We start from the raw sequence: 16,702 nt of genomic DNA, 5'->3' as shown, positions 1-16,702 counted from the left end.
GAGGTGGGGTCAGCACTGGGGGCAGATGGCCAGATTGCCTTTATGATTCGCTCAGGAATCTATAGGCCTAGGCCTCTCTTTCTCCTTCGCTCTCTGTTTCTATTTCTTGCTCCAGATTCAAGAACACATTTCATTCACATAAAATCTCAAAACTCACATTTAAGCACAGCGCCAAAGGAGATGATGCGTGTTTTTAAAGTTTTGTTGTCGTAAACGCTTGTGCGGCAGAGACCTTGTAACACGATCCTTGAGTGGGTTCCCCCCAAAGAGAGCCATGGAATAAATCTCAGTGCGATGCAGTGCATGCACGTTATTTTGGGGGGGTCTTTAAAACTAATCCAACGGCTGATTTAAAGCCTGCTGAGGTGAAGTCCTCCAGAAAACAGCTTTTAAATGGCGGTGTGACTTAAGCGCAGCTACACAATAAAAAATAGAGTATTAATTTAACACTTAGATTGTACTCTGGGAACAAATGCACTCTAGACTGTCAATCGACTCTCCAAGTCTTGAAATAACACTGCATAGTGTATTTTCGGCACTACAAGCAGGTCCTGCCTCTCCTCCATGTTCACCCCCCCCCAAGTCAGTCCAAGCAGCATGCTAAAGACTGAAATCCCCTCTGTTCTGTTTTTTTATCTCTGTGCCTGACAAAAGGTCAGCTGGCTGTTTTGAGTAGCTCAGGGGCCAGGAGCACTGGGCCAGGCCATTATTGAAGAGGCTCGTGCGGCTGTGGATATCACACGGTGGCCCTCAGTTGCTGATCAATAATCAATAATCAAGTTCTGCCTGCCCCTGCTGCTCCCCAACACCCCTCTAGCATCTGCCAAGCACTCCACTGTAGGCACGAGAGAGAGAGAGAGAGAGAGAGAGAGAGAGAGAGAGAGAGAGAGAGAGAGAGAGAGAGAGAGAGAGAGAGAGAGAGAGAGAGAGAGAGAGAGTCAGCAGTCACTCTTCCTTCCACATACACACTTAAGAGGTTTTTCCTAGAAGGTGTTACTATGCCACCCATCAAATCCCAAAATATCACCTCTTAACTTGTAAAAAGTCAGTAAAAGGAAATGACCACGATCGAAAAACCTTGGATGAGATGGATGGGTAAGAGAGATAGAGAGAGGGAGCGCAGAGGAAAAAAAGGAAGGAGCGGTGTTAAATTGCAGGAGCTGGCCCTTGGTTAGGGTTTTTTGGCCCTAAGGCCTTAAGGCCCTCTCTCTCACTCCCTCTCTCCCTCTCTCACTCTCCGGCTGGGAAGCCTCTTGGTCACGGCAGTTATGCTTTGCAACGGTTTGGAATGTGTTTGATGTTCACTTGCTCCCGTGAGGGACATAGAAAAGGACAAGAAGAAGAAGAAAAACAGAAGGAAGAGGAGGAAGGCCTGTAGGTGCCCAACGCGTTCCGCCTGCCTGATCCGTTCCCTTATGACTTTAACGTTTTAAATGTTTATTTTGCAGCCGCCAGAAGAGATATGATATATATTTATATTATATCTTTACTTTATATCGTTGTTTTACATCAAAACGCGTTTGTCGCTGTAAATAATAGAATATTGTGCTCTGAATAGTCAGTTGGTTAGCTGACCAGTTGGTGACCTTATTAGCATTTCTGTAACGGTTATATATTATTATAAAACAGACAGTTTAAAACGCAAACTTCCTCCTGCAAAATAAACACTTAAAACGAGAAAGTAAAAAATTAACGGAACAAATCAGGCAATTTCTCTTCCGTATACGTCATACTGCGCATGTGCAGTGTGCAAAGGGAACGGATCGGGCAGGCAGAACCCGTTGGGCACCGACAGGAAGGCCTCTAGGAGCATGGAGCAGGAGGAGGACAGTATACTGCAACATGCTGGGCTCCTGAACGTGGGTGAAAAAGACCCGCGTGTACAGTTGCACCCCTGGTGTTTAGAGGGTGTACCTACCTCTGTCACTCTCCCTCCGCTGGGCATCTCTGTCTGCATTGAAAAGCTCTGCTGCTGCAGTGGGGGCATCAATAGCCTGGAGGAATAGCTTAGTAGCTCCATAGCTCAGAATACATTTAAATCAACAGAAGAGCCACATGTGAAGACACCAGCTAGGAGCTGTGAAGACATAGGTGCAGTGCTGCAGCTAAGGGTGTCAGTAGCACAGCTCAAATTAGCTGCCTATAGACAGATTGCATGTCACGTGTGCTTGGGAGCTTAGGTAATGTAACAGCTGTTAAATAAATATTATTCATCCATAGGTGTAAGGGTTATGGAGTTCAATGGAAAAGCAAAAATAACCTCTTCCAGGAGGTTAGTTCATCTGGTGTTTTTCTTTAATGGCAGTACAATGTACAATTGCACATTTACATTGGCACATTTACATAGTACAGTTCAAAAACCCTTCTTCTCTTGGAAGCACTTTTACTTTGACAGTATGTGACCTAGATAGTAACATGCAATATCAAGGAGGAATGTAATAACAATACAATAACACCACAGTTAGTATGATTTTTTAGCCTTACCCCTCTTCTGGTCCTCCTGACCTATGACCCTGAGGTGGGGGGCGCCCCCTCCCCATGCTCCTCTGCCTCTAAGAAAAGGATGTGGCGCAGAGCGGAGAGCCTGTTTTTAGCTGGGTAATGATTCACCCTCCGAGAGGCTGAACTGGGTAGCCATGGAGAGGACAGCAGAGCAGAGGAAGGGAGCGGACAGAGGAGAGGAGAGGAGAGGAGAGGAGAGGAGAGGAGAGGAGAGGAACGGACAGAGGAGAGGAAAGGAGGGGAGGGGAGGGGAGGGGAGGGGAATGGACAGAGGAGAGGAGAGGAACGGACAGAGGAGAGGAAAGGAGGGGAGAGGGGGATATCCTGCTGTCTGGCACGCCAACACCTGGCCAGGCAGGTTACATGGCACTATTTATCACTTTGGGCTGAGGCACAGCCAGTGGTGCCATGTGCAGTGTCTGCCTTGCGCCAGTGAGCTCAGCTCTTGGTTGTCAGGGTCAGTGGCTGTAAGCGATATGCCAGCAGCTACAAGGTGTCCTGGAAAGGCCTGCCTGCCTTCCTGCCTGCCTGCCTGCCTGCCTGCCTGCCTGCCTGCCTGCCTGCCTGCCTGCCTGCCTGCCTGCCTGCCTGCCTGCCTGCCTGCCTGACTGCCTGACTGCTTGCCTGCCGGGTGCTCTTGTGCTCTTGTGCTCTTGTGCTGCTCGACTTTCAGACTGTAGTGTATATGTACTCTGGTGCTGCCTGGGAGAGTAGGTTATGCATACAGTGCCACATAGGAGTTGGAGAGACCCGCAGGGACATTAAGCATGTTTATTTTAATATGCTGTGGTGTGGGTACAGCACGCATCTTATGAAATTGTATTAGTGAGTTATTAGTTATTATGTTAGTTATAAGTTATTAGTTATTTCGCAGTTTGACACTGAACCATAAAGTGTTTTGTGTGTGTGTGTGTGTGTGTGCGTGCGTGCGTGCGCACACATGTATTTCTGTGTGTATGTACATACCAGGGCTTGATACTGGCACCTGCCAACCGGCCAAATGCTGGTAAAACCTGGCTGTGGCTGGAGGCAATCTCAGTGTGACTAGCCACTTTGGCATGTAGCTTATTCTATGGTATGACATATCAGAATAGCGTATATTCTACACTTTGCCCCTTATGTATCAATTGTTTGCATTTAAGTTCAAGAAAAGTCTCAGTCAGTTTCTATTTGTTTGTTTTCTTTCCATGTAGAAACCCATGCACTCATCTTCTTGCTTTGAGCACGTCATCTTCTGAGGTTAGATGGTGGCCTGCAAGCGAAAAAAGTTAATGTCAAGCCCTGGTACATACGTGTGTGTGTGTGTGAGAGAGAGAAGACAACGTGTGTTTGTTGACACTGGGCCCGGCTGCTGTGCCGCCCAGTTGGAGAAAACACAGCTGTTGCCAACGCAGTGTGTTCGCGAAATGTGATGCTAATCAGGTCCGGCGTGGCTAAACGCCTTCATCCATCCACTGCGGTGGCAAAGCTCCTCCGTAGAGCTGCTCTCTGACTCTGACTGTGCTGCCAGCCTGACTGACTGACTGAGCATCTTTGGTGGTGTTAGCTGGTGATGTTGAAGAAAGCAAATCATTTTTCACATTTATTACAACTAACTCACATTTAATTATCATACGCCATAATTAAGTTTTTGCTTTTTTGCTATCAAGCCTGGGAGGGCTTTTTTGTAAGGATTACCTCAGACCTTACCAAAATGTGATTTATACAGGGACCTTGAATAAAAGGCAGGGCAGCCATTGATTTCTTTTAACAAATTATTGACCCGGGGCCATCTTTGGGGAAGGGAAGGGAAGGGAAGGAAAGGAGAGAGGGGGGGGGATGGAGAGGAGGAAGAGGCTGACCTTAATGGCTTTTAGGGGGTTTTACAACGCCCAGGCTGAAAGGGCCAGGGAAAAACATCCATACAGCAGTTAGAGTCGGGGGAACTCTTTTCTCATGGCTGAGGCTGGCTGGCATTGAGCTGTGGTAATGTATTGTATGCTTAACGGCTCTTGAAAGGGCCTCCCCTGTTACGATTTTAGCAAACCGTATCTGCCTCCTTGATGGAAGGACTTGGGCCCATAAGGAACTCTGGCTTATCTACACAGGGCTGTTTGAAGAGGAGTCTCTCTCTCTCTCTCTCTCTCTCTCTCTCTCTCTCTCTCTCTCTCTCTCTCTGCTGTTTAGTGTTCAGGTTAAGACTGACAGATGGCTAACTCTCTCCGTGTAACAGGCTATTTATTTTATTTGCAGTTATTGGTTCTGTCCTTTGGAATATTTGTCTTAATTCCTTCATGCAGCATTTTCTTCTCTTCCACTCCTCTCATAATATTACGATCCACTGCCACTCTTGTCTTTCTCCATCTCTCTCTCTGTCTCTGTTTTCTTTTCATTATTAAAAGCATTGCAACCGATGTGAGATTGAAGGCATCAGTAATAGAATATTCTTCCGGTTTGGAGGTGTGAGGCAGTCGGGACGGCAATGATAACTCTGTCGGCTTCATCAGGTGAAAGTCGCCTTTGAAGACAATTTGTCTGTCAGTTATGAGGAGAATTAGGCTATCTCTGACCGCTCTAGTGTTTCAAGGAGCCGACAGGTGTATGCTGTCAGGTCAGGGCAGCTGATCCCTCTGTCTCCAGGCTCCAGGCTCCAGGGTCCGTGCTCCATGCTCTGCGCTCTGTCTGTGCCACGGTGAGAGGGACTTTATTCTCCAGATTAGCCCTGCTGGACCTGCTGGCCAACACTTAAAGAACCACTGAGTAGGTTTTGTCCTCTGAGTCTATGAGCCCTTGGGCCTACGAGTTGGAATTGGAATAATCTCTCAAAGTTACTTAGTGCAGTGTTAGCCTATGGAGGATAGGTGTGAGAGAGAGAGAGAGAGAGAGAGAGAGAGAGAGAGAGAGAGAGAGAGAGAGAGAGAAAGAGAGAGAGAGAGAGAGAGAGAGAGAGAGAGAGAGAGAGAGAGTGGAAGATTTCGTTTTTATTTTCATATTTGTATTATAAAATAACTTGGTTTCACTCCACTGTGTATGCCATGCCAAAATGTTACTCATGTTTTTATTCAGCTACAGTAGAAGAGTGTTGTGAGGTGAGCATCTGTGCAAGATGAATAGTGGCTGGGCTGGAGGCCCAGGCTAACTCAGACAGCACGCCGCGGCCTCTGCTGTTACAGTGGCTCCATTAAACCCCCATGCATCATCTAACACAGCCTTTTCTCCTGACAGTAAGCCGAAGGAGGTCAAAACAGCACATTTGTCTTTACACTATGCTACCACGCTACATGTAGGCTCTTGCAGCGCAGGCTCTGCCCTTGAGGTCCATGACAACCAGTGCTAGCGTGTGACATTTTTCAGATAATGGCTACTGGATTTTCAGTGTGTTGCAGTGTACATCTTTAAAAAAAACAAAATTTCTAGAGGATAATGCAAAGCTTAATACAGAGATTACAACACTACGGTAGTCTGGTTCTTGTTACATGCTTTGAAGGACAATAAATAGGATTTGAGCCATAAATCAACGCTTGCATTTTCACTCAGACCAGCTAGCCATCGTCCAGACTCCAGGGTGATAATGTATTCATTAATTTAAAGCAGACTATTGATATGATATTTCGGGAGGCTCAATAGCCTAACTGATTTCCATAAATGACATCGACTGGGAGATTTAACCCTAAAGTCCAACTGCTGCCGAGGGTTCCCTTGATGGATTGGAATACATTCAACCCCTAACTACAGCTTGATGGGTCGAGGACAAGCCGAGAAAGACAAGTGCTCGCCCATGAGTGATGATGGGCCTTATGGATCCTTGCAGGTACACTAGGGATGGGGAGGGATGGGGTGTCAATATGAGTAATCACCTAAGCAGTGGCCTACTTGCAAAATGAGCATTAATGCGTATTATATTCAATGGGATGGACAGTAATGCACAAATTCCAATGGGGTGAGCTGCAATACTGTATCCAATGGGTACTATCCAGTGAGAGGAGGACATCTTTATCTGCTGTGTTTTTTGCAAGGAGGTGGACAGACGTCATTAGCTTTGGCCAGGCCATCCTATGGTGATATGGTGATTGTCAGAGTGAGTCTAAGACGTGTGTTGTCGACCTGATTTGTTCCATGGCATAATAAATAAAAATGAATTGCAGATGTAATGTACTGTACCAAACAGACTCTGGGAAATAAATGAACCATCAGTTGTTTTTTTTTAGCTGTGAAGCAAAGTGAAGTGATACAGTGCTGTACGTTTGGTATGTACTGAGCAGCTAACTTGCTACGCACATGCGCAGGATCGATGGAGCATGCGAGAGCATGTGGCGTGGTATGGATCGACAGAGTTACGGATATGTCTGACATGTGAAGTGAAGAGAGAGCCCAATGTCATTTTAACACTTTGTCCGCTTCTTCTTCTTTTCCTGTGCAGATATTTCACCTTTTACAATCCAGCCGACATCAATCGTGGTGACAGAAGGGTCTGTGGCGCGGTTCTCCTGCAGAATCACAGCCAGTCCTCCCCCCATCATCACCTGGGAGTTCAACAAAGTCACCTTACCCTTGGCCACAGAAAGGTTCGTACAGCCCTCTCTTCTCTCTTCTCTCTGCTCTCTTCTCTCTTCACTCTTCACTCTTTTCTCTCCTCTCTTCTTCTGTCCTCTCTTCTCTCCCGTTTCCTGTAGTCACCTTCCCCAGACAACAGAGAGGTTTTGGCCTCACTTCTTTCATCTGCTCTTCACAGTTCTGCGGTGAGCTGTTGACAGTGTTGGTTTGCTGTTGATTGAGGCCTTGCATCATGACAACCTTCATGGCCGGTGTGTGTGTGTGTGTGTGCGCGCGTGCGTGCGTGCGTGCGTGCGTGCGTGCGTGTGTGTGAGGCATTGAGTGTTAAGTTTTTCATATACTCCATTGGGTTTAAGAACAGGCAACAAAAAGCATTTCATTTGACATTAACCATTCAGAAACATTGCCTGTCTAGAAATCTGATGACAGTTTTATTGTATTCAGTGCAACAACTTTTCCAGATCAAAGTTTTTGATTAGGTGTTTATTTTCTTGTCTGTAAGATGACGGTGCTGGGCTTATAAACAGTGTCCTTCCATATAAGAGTTTTTGATGAGAAGTTTGTCTCCTTGTCTGCAGAATAACAGTGCTGCCCACCGGAGTGTTGCAGATCCAGGGGGTGGAAGAGAGGGATGCTGGGAATTACCGCTGTGTGGCCACCAACATCGCCAACCGACGCCGCAGCACAGAGGCCACGCTCACCGTCACGCCAGGTGTGTGTGTGTGTGCGCGTGTGCGTGTGTGTGTGTGTGTGTCTGTTGTGGCCACCTGGCCTTCAGTTAACAAAAGGTGGAGAGGTTAAAAGGTTAGACATATATTATGGTTAATGTAATCAGTCAGTATCATCAGTGTGTGTTGATGGAGGAATCAGACTTGGATCTTTGGTAGAGCATCATTTGATTTATCTCAGGTTGTAACGGTTCTGTGTTCTATTCTCCCCCTCTCTCTCCCAGCCCCAGGCCCCCGTGTCCCCCAGCGGCCCCGCATCATCACGGGCCCCCAGAACCAGACGGTGTCGCTGCACCAGAGCGCCCTGCTGGAGTGCGTTGCGACGGGGAACCCCCGACCCCTCATCTCCTGGAGCCGAGCCGACCACAAGTCCATCGACGTATACAACACCAAGGTGCTGGGCAGCGGCAACCTGCTCATCAGCGACGTCAAGCCGCAGCACGCCGGGGTCTACATCTGCAGAGCCACCACTCCCGGCACACGCAACTTCACCATCGCCACGGCCAATATCACAGTGCATGGTATGGATAACTACCTACAGTAGGCCTATATATACTGTAGCTATTGTTTATGTGTGTTTATGTTCAACCTCACCTTCGCTACAGCCAACATCACTGTGCAGGGTGTGGAACTACCTAATATTTCTTTTTTTACTTTACTATTGCTACTGCAAACATCACCTCGCAGGGCATTATATTACATTTATATTCAACTTCACCATCATCGCTACTGCCAACATCACAGTACAGTGTAAATAGGGTGCCATCCTACAGTATACTTCAGTTCATTCACCTTGCAGGGTATGTAGCAGTGATGTGTTACTGATCCTACAAGGTCCAAAAGGGCTGTAACTGCCATAATATCCATGGTTTGTATCGAAATTGAAACGACCAGATTACCTTTATGGGTATTTTGCTATTACCACTATGGATATTTTGCTGTTTCGGCTATGGATATTTTGCTGTTTCGACTATGGATATTTTGCTGTTTCGGCTATGGATATTTTGCTGTTTCGGATATGAATATTTTGCTGTTTCGGCTATGGATATTTTGCTGTTTCGGATATGGATATTTTGCTGTTTCGGATATGGATATTTTGCTGTTTCGGCTATGGATATGTTGCTGTTTCGGCTATGGATATGTTGCTGTTTGGGCTATGGATGTGTTGCTGGCTCTGCTCATGTGCTAATGATGGTTGTTTCTCTCTGTCTCCAGCTCCTCCATCCCTGGTGGAGTGGCCTGAGAGTCTGACTCGGCCGCGTGCTGGCACTGCCCGCTTCGTGTGCCACGCGGAGGGCGTGCCCACGCCGCATATCACATGGCTGAAGAATGGGGAGAGGGTGCACTCCAACGGCCGCATCAAGATGTACCACAGGTACCACACAAACAAATACATGTATTCATCCATTTGATCTTCTTTCATTTCTTCTTTGTTTCTTTACCTTACTTTTCTTTTCTTTTCTTTTTTCTCTTCTCTTCTCTTCTCTTCTCTTCTCTTCTCTTCTCTTCTCTTCTCTTCTCTTCTCTTCTCTTCTCTTCTCTTTACTTTCCAGATGGGTTTTAGATTTTACAAATGAGAGCCACCAACCAGGCTTTCTACAATGATTTAGATTTAGTGGAATGACTGCCTTTGTAATGAGTAATGAGGGTAATGAGGAAACTCTCTTAAAGTGTGAGCTCTCTCTCTCTCTCTCTCTCTCTCTCTCTCTCTCTCTCTCTCTCTCTCTCTCTCTCTCTTTCTCCCCCCCCTCTCTCTCTCCCCCTCTCTCTTCCTCTCTCCCCTGTAGAAGTAAAGGGACAATCTTGTGCTCTTAAACGGCCTCATTTGTCGTCAGGAACCTCTGGAGCACTGAAATATTCATCGCCTTGTTTCCCTTCAGTCAGAGGAGAGGAGGAGTGTGAATAATTTACCTCCTGCTAATGGCATTTCAGTTGATTTTCCCACTAACTTCCCCTTACTCATCAGCCCCCTTCGCCTCAGTGTAGTGCAGTTGAAATGGGAAATTACTGCAATTGCAAAGCTATCTGAATCAGTGGTTTTGTGGTAAATTGTGACTTTTGTGGTAAATTGGCTTTCTGTGACTGTCAGTGTGTGTGTGTGTGTGTGTGTGTGTGTGTGTGTGTGTGTGTGTGTGTGTGTGTGTGTGTGTGTGTGTGTGTGTGTGCGTGCGTCTGTCTGTCTGTCTGTCTGTCTGTCTGTCTGTCTGTCTGTCTGTGTGCCTCTGTTGGTCTGTCAGTGCTTGTGTCTCTGCCTGCCTATCTGTCTGTGTATGCCTGGGTAATATGTAAACATGCGTCTGTTTTTGCATTCCTGTCCTCCAGTAAGCTGGTGATTAACCAGATCATCCCGGAGGACGATGCCATCTACCAGTGCCAGGCGGAGAACACGTTGGGCTCGGTGCTGACCATGGCGCGGCTCATCGTGGTGATGTCGGAGGACCGGCCCAGCGCGCCGCGCAACATCCGCGCCGACACCGTGTCCAGCTCGGCCATCTTGCTGGCCTGGGAGAGACCGCTCTACAACTCCGACAAGGTCATCGCCTACTCTGTGCACTACATGAAGGCAGAGGGTGAGTACACAGTGGACAACAACCTCGCGACTAAGAAATAGGAGTAAGAAATGACAATTATTCAATTGATAACATCAAGCTCATGGCATACTCTGCATACTAGAAGAATTGAATTCAAGAAGTTGAATTGAATCATCATCATCGCCTGCTTTGTGGTTTATGTACTTTGAGCTGAGTCTTGTATGAATCTTGAGACAGTACATGTATGCTTGTGTGTGCCACCTTCAGGAAGGCGGATAAAAATAATTCCAATTGGTGAGTGAATGATGGGTAACAACCTAAAGTTGAATAGCCTTTCAAACCGCACCAAATCGAAATCTGTGTGTTCTTGCCAAAACTTTTTAAGTGCTTTGAGCTGCATCTTGTATGGCTTTGGCTATATAAAAATAGTTTGCTATTACTATATTGTTATGAATAAAGAGCTAGGCCACAAGGTATCTCCTAGAATCTACTAGTCAGGAGCTAGAGTATGGAAGCTGCATTGTAGCGAACACATGCTGTTCTTGTCAGTTCATTTCACGACAGCATGTTTGTCTTCTGGCTTCTTCTGGGGAGGGCATGTCATAAGAGCAGCGAGGATGTGAAATATAATGTTAAACAGGTGAAATGAGCTGCACTTTGTAGCATCCAGGAGGGAGCAGTTAACACTGTCAGGAGAGCGCGGGGATCCCGCTTCCCCCTGCTCCTCAACCTGGAATGTGGGAGAGCAGCCATCTGTTGTTAATCGTGGAGTTGCTGGGCAGAGGTCAAGGGAAAAGAATGAGTACACTACAGCCACATAGCAAGAGGAGGCACAGCTTTCCCCACCTCTAGGCCTTACACATGCCCTTAAAAGGTGGAGGGTCCATTCGCCAATGTAAAAAAAAAAAAATACGCAAAGGCTCAGAACACATTTTTTTTTTCTCTCAAAGCAAGCTTCCAGGAATGCTGCTATTATGTGTTAAAAAGAGGGGCTTTTTATATTGTTCACAGAAGTGCCTCAAAGTTTTTTTTCCGTTTTTTTTTCTTTCTGTATTCCCACCTTTCAGGAATATTAAACCCTAAGGGCATTCTGGAATGTCCTCCCATGCTGCGGTTGGAGTCCTCTATGGCTCCCCAGTGAATTTGGAATAGCTACTGTTGATGGAGGGACAGGAAGAGTCAAATTAACAGTTAACGCTGTGCTTTGTCAGCCCATTCAACCGCCCGCAGCAAAAGCTCCTTGATATTGAAAGGCGCTGAATGCAGAGTAACACCTGTCAATCAGTGCTGTACAAAAAAGAGAGAGGGTTAAATAAAAGTCAGAAAATCAGTCTTTTTTCCCCCTGTGTGAATGAATGCTTGGCATTTGTGAGCGATTTTGTCCACTTCATGGGCGTGCTAGTGGTTCATTTTGTCCCATGAGCTAAAGAAAAGCCTTCCCCCCGTTTAGGCCTGAAAAGAATAGCAAAGGGGACACTACACTACGACTCTTTTGTCAGGGGGCAGAAAACATCGGAAATTAAAAAAAGGGAACAAAATGGTGCTTCATTGAAGGCAGGAAACTAATTAGCTGGCTGGGTGAAGTGTGCTAATCCTGATGCTGGAGAGAGGACAGAGCAAGGGGCAATACTACGAGGCAGCCAGGGGAGCTAGCGCTCGTCTTGGGGACCAGGCTTTGTCCTCGCTCCTGCTCTTGCTCTCTGTCTCTATCCCTGTCTCTGTCTCTGTCTCTCTCTCTGTCTCTCTCTCTCTCTCTCTCTCCTTCACTTTTCAACCCCCCCTAGGGAGAGCAGCATGCGGGAAGCTAGTCTCCACGCACCACACCGGGTACATTCATGCCCCCCTAACAAGCCTCTCCTGTGTGTGGTGGCCTCTCGAGGAGCCTGTTTGCCGGGTCAGAAAGTGGGACAGGGTCCATTCTGTGCGGTTAGGCTCTAAGCGGTTCCTTTGTGCGGTTCTCTTCCTGACGACTAATTAAACTGGTATCAGGTGCAGGGGCTCTGTGTGTGTGTGTGTGTGTGTGTGTGTGTGTGTGTGTGTATGTGTGTGTGTGTGTGTGTGTGTGTGTGTGTATGTGTGTGTGTGTGTGTGTGTGTGTGTGTGTGTGTGTGTGTGTGTGTGTGTGTGTGTGTGTGTGTGTGTGTGTGTGTGTGTGTGTGTGTGTAAAGTTTGGAGTTATAGACATTGTTGATGCCATGGGGATGTGGGGTAGAGGTGAAGGCCTGATCATTTTGAGTTGACCATTTGGCTTTGGGTGGGAGGGTGCGGTATACTGCTGAATAGCTTGAATGTGCACTGTGTAATATTTTTAGTTGTTTATTTCCAGAATGAATGGTGCCCATTCACAAATGTTTCACAAATACTCACCATCACTATCAAATTTTAAGTATTCATCATTACTGGGAAAATTGAATTTTTCATACATGAAAAGGGGGATCTTCTCCATTGTCCGCCATTTTGAATTTCCAGAAATAGACATTTGCTGCTAAACTTACTATGCTGTGGTCAAACTTGTAAATATTAGTTCATTTAGTAAATATTCATGAAAAGGTCAAATTTGGCAGTAGACAGCACAGTTTCAATGGACAGCATCGTTGCAATACCTACTCTGGCCACCATCCTACACAGTGCACCTTTAACGTCATATCAGAACAAGTTTGTTCCTTCCTGGACTCAACAAGTTATTGATGGGGGGTGCTCTTTGGATGGGAAAAAGTAGAACATGAAAAAAATTAAAAATACCACGGCACTCTTCCTCAACAATACAAAGTCTTGGATGGCTTGCATGGCTTGTTTACAGAAACCTTAAAAAGGTTGCTATTTTTTCTTTTTCCCAGCTTAAAGTGTTTATTTTTGGACAGCGTTTCTTTTTAATATAAAGCTTCTTTGTGCAGATGGGTGCGCTAGCCCACTCAGTCTTGACTAAGACTCAACTATGTCATAACAACATTGCTATGATATTACAGAGGGCACAATTTTGGTGACAGTAAGGTTATAATAGAGGCTCTGTGCGAAGGACTTAAAGAAGTTACAGGCTAATTAAGAAATCAAATGGGATCGCTTGGTGGTTACAAGATGCAGTTGGCCAGTCCAACTCGTCTTGGCGTCTTGTGTCAGTCAAACTAATCCACATAAATCTGTCTTTTGTGGAGGGAGGCCTCCTCAGAGTCAGTCCTGCATGCCCTTTTGGTGGTCCTTAATGAACAACTCAGAAAACAACAACACTCGCCTTATTAACATGCTCAAGAACACGTCTGTCATTGCGCTCTCCTCAATGGAGCATTCATGGGTTGTCAACGGCATTGGGGGAGTATCAGGCCTAAATAGTAAACACGTTTGTCAGCCAATGACTTACAGACTGTGGTAGATGTAGGTCCATGTAGTTTCTCATTCATCCAGATCATGGTTGTCATAAGGGCGTGTGGGCAAGCAAGAAGGAACTTGCACACCACTGATGAAGAATTTTAATGCATGAGTGTTGTGCAAAATGTTTTAGGCCCTTCAGAAAATCACCAGCACCAAAGGCCTTTGGTACTGGTGATGAAACGTTCTGCACGACACTGGGTAGCAATTTCTTTATTTTCCTCATGCATTTAAAATGCTTTAATTTTGCTTCAGTGGTGTGCGGGTTCCTTCTTGCTGGAGTATTGGATTACAAACGGATAGGCACAACCATAAGTGACTGGATTTATTTTTCAATTTTACCAAGAAGTGATCCAGTTTTAATTGAATACTGTCCATGTAAACTTGTGTTTACCTCCATTGATGAGGTTCTCTACCTTTGCCAAGCCAAAGTTCTCTGCTGGTGCATATGGCAAATTGAGTACTCTGATAACATTTCACGCTTTTACTAGCCTTGATGATAACGTGGGAGAGAGATTTCTGTATTTATAAGCCGCATAATAATGCACGTTGTGGTGCGGTGCTGTGAGGTGGTGTGATGGAGGGTTAAGTGTGTGTGCGTCTGACCGTGGCTATTTTGACAACAAAAGCCTCCTCTATCTCCACCCAGGCTTGAATAATGAAGAGTACCAAGTTGTCATTGGCAATGATACCACCCGCTACATCATTGATGAGCTGGAGCCGGCCAGGAATTACACCTTCTACATCGTGGCATACATGCCCATGGGAGCCAGCCGCATGTCCGACCACATCATACAGCACACCCTCGAAGATGGTGAGTTTCCCAGTGATCAGGGGGGTGTACTTAGAACATGGTGAAGCGATAAACCAGGCTTAGTTAACCTTCAGGAAGTGAAGACTGCTAATAGATATACGTACCTACGGGCATCATTTAAGAAAATGAGGACTCCAGGCTCCTAGATGATTTACCTCTACCACAAGGTTAACTTGGTTTAACCTGCTTTACTACTGAACCAGCTTCTTAGTATACCCCCAGGAGTGTACACATTCACACATACGTATACTATACTGTATGTAGTATCCTTCATATCAAGATCAAGATCAAGATTCATGTTATTAGTCCCAAAGGAAGTTGGTCTTGGGGTGTTCACATAGTAAGATGCCACATAACACAACATGTAACGGCGCACAGCACATTATCTATGCATATCCTACTGATTTACTATACATGAAGATCAAAGTACACCAGCTCCAGAGACTTCAAAGACCTCTGTTACTCCTCATTACTCTCCTCTCTGGTGACTACTCTACTGTACCTCTGCTTTCAAGGCAACACTGTCGCAGATTTTGGCACTCACTACCAAATGTTTTTTTCTGTTATCGATTTAGTAGTTTAGGAAGTTTACTTCCTCTGTGTAAACTAGAGAGGTAAAAACAAGTGGACTAGGTATTTTATTCATGCCTGAAGGCCTCACACCCTCACTCTTTGTAGGGTAAGGTTATGAGATTTTGAAAACCGTCAAAAAAAAACCCAATGTGTTTTATAATGATGGAACATTCTAGAATTCTCCATGACTTTGTATGGGGCCCAGCATTCTTTAGAACTGCCCTCCTAGTCCTAACATTCCCGCCACAGCAGCGTGGCCATACACCCTTAAGAACAAACAGCAGCTGTCTGGCCCTGAGAGCCAGGACTAGAAGCGCAGTGGCCGGCCAAGTGGACAAGGAGATGAAAGGCCTCTGAGCTGGTTAACCATTAGACATTAGGCATGATATGTAGGGACCTGCCCTGCCCCGGCCAAGAGCTGAAAATGCAACCTGTTATTTAACTCCCGTTTGATCTCTCAGTTTTAAAATCATCCCCGAGGACCACTGGCCTAATGTCCTTACATACCTCTCACAGGCACATTCTTACTTCTTACATAAAGACGTAAGTCGTAAACCTATGGCCTTGCTTTATTACATGATTTTAAATGGTCAATCTCTTGTCATTTCAATCTACACTTCAGATAATTTGTCTCCCCTCAGGAATTATGTGTCTGGCAAAAAATACACATTCAATTAAATTTTCAACTGCCACAAAAATGAAAGGCACAATTATAGTAATAATAAAATGATTGCCATCGCAGTGTGTTCCTCTTCTTAATTACTGACAGAGTGTTAGTATTGGTAAGGAGGGGTGTGGGCTGTGGCTGTGCCCAGGTCTGTTTGTAAGGGGCTAAAGATCTTCTCGCTCCAGGGCCAGTGGGCGTTCTGGTATCAATTACACAGGCTTTTCTTCTCACACCAGTAAAGGACTGACAGAGAAGGAAAAAAAAGACCTAGCAATTCAGCTTGAGAAGCTGTAACACAACTCCCCAAACACCCACAATCCCAGCTAAAAGGTAACGCTAGCATGTTAATCCATGGCAATTGTGGAAACACACGGTTACATCGCTGTGTTTTGAAAGGTCCTTTGGATATTCTTACAGGACTGACTGTATAGTATTACAATCAGTAGATTACAGGGCCAGGGACCATACTCCATACTAAGCTTACAGACTTACGTACATAAACACTATACTGTATCATAATCACACACCAATTAGTCATTTATAATCATTTTGAGTTTCATCTCACACTCCCTCACGTCTTCTGCCCTCCTTCTCTCCTCCTCCTCCTCTTCCTCCTCTTCCTCCTCTTCCTTCTCTCACATCCTCTTCCATCTCTCCTCCTCATGTTCTTCCTCGTCCTCCTCTTCCTCTTCCTCCTCCAGTGCCCCTGCGCGCCCCCGAGCTGAGCCTGACCAGCCGCAGTCCGTCGGACATCCAGGTGTCGTGGCAGGCGCTGCCGCCCAAGCTGAGCCGCGGCCACGTGTCTGCGTACCGGCTGGCGTACCGCACCAGTGCGGAGAGCGTCGTGTCTCAGCTGGAGCTGCCGGGCAGCCACACGCAGCACCTGCTGGAGGGCCTGCAGCCCGACACCATCTACCTCGTACGCATCACCGCCGCCACCAAGGTGGGCTGGGGGGAGCAGTCCGCCTGGACCTCGCACCGCACGCCCAAG

At 46.2% G+C, this 16,702-nt stretch overlaps 1 protein-coding gene across 1 annotated transcript in view; it reads left to right on the top strand.

Moving 5' to 3' along the window:
- Positions 1-16,702, top strand: part of LOC134438367 (protogenin A-like) — a 51,518-nt gene that overhangs the window by 11,905 nt on the left and 22,911 nt on the right. Inside the window, exons 3-9 of the mRNA XM_063187927.1 lie at positions 6,902-7,046; positions 7,614-7,747; positions 7,988-8,284; positions 8,979-9,138; positions 10,086-10,333; positions 14,307-14,471; positions 16,413-16,702. The exon at positions 16,413-16,702 is cut by the window's right edge and continues 16 nt beyond it. Coding sequence (XP_063043997.1) covers positions 6,902-7,046; positions 7,614-7,747; positions 7,988-8,284; positions 8,979-9,138; positions 10,086-10,333; positions 14,307-14,471; positions 16,413-16,702 — 1,439 coding nt within the window. The remainder of the gene's footprint in view (positions 1-6,901; positions 7,047-7,613; positions 7,748-7,987; positions 8,285-8,978; positions 9,139-10,085; positions 10,334-14,306; positions 14,472-16,412) is intronic.

This window comes from Engraulis encrasicolus, chromosome 22 (assembly GCF_034702125.1).
Source record: "Engraulis encrasicolus isolate BLACKSEA-1 chromosome 22, IST_EnEncr_1.0, whole genome shotgun sequence".
NCBI classification, from domain to species: Eukaryota; Metazoa; Chordata; class Actinopteri; order Clupeiformes; family Engraulidae; genus Engraulis; species Engraulis encrasicolus.
This window is presented reverse-complemented; position numbering and strand designations above follow the sequence as displayed.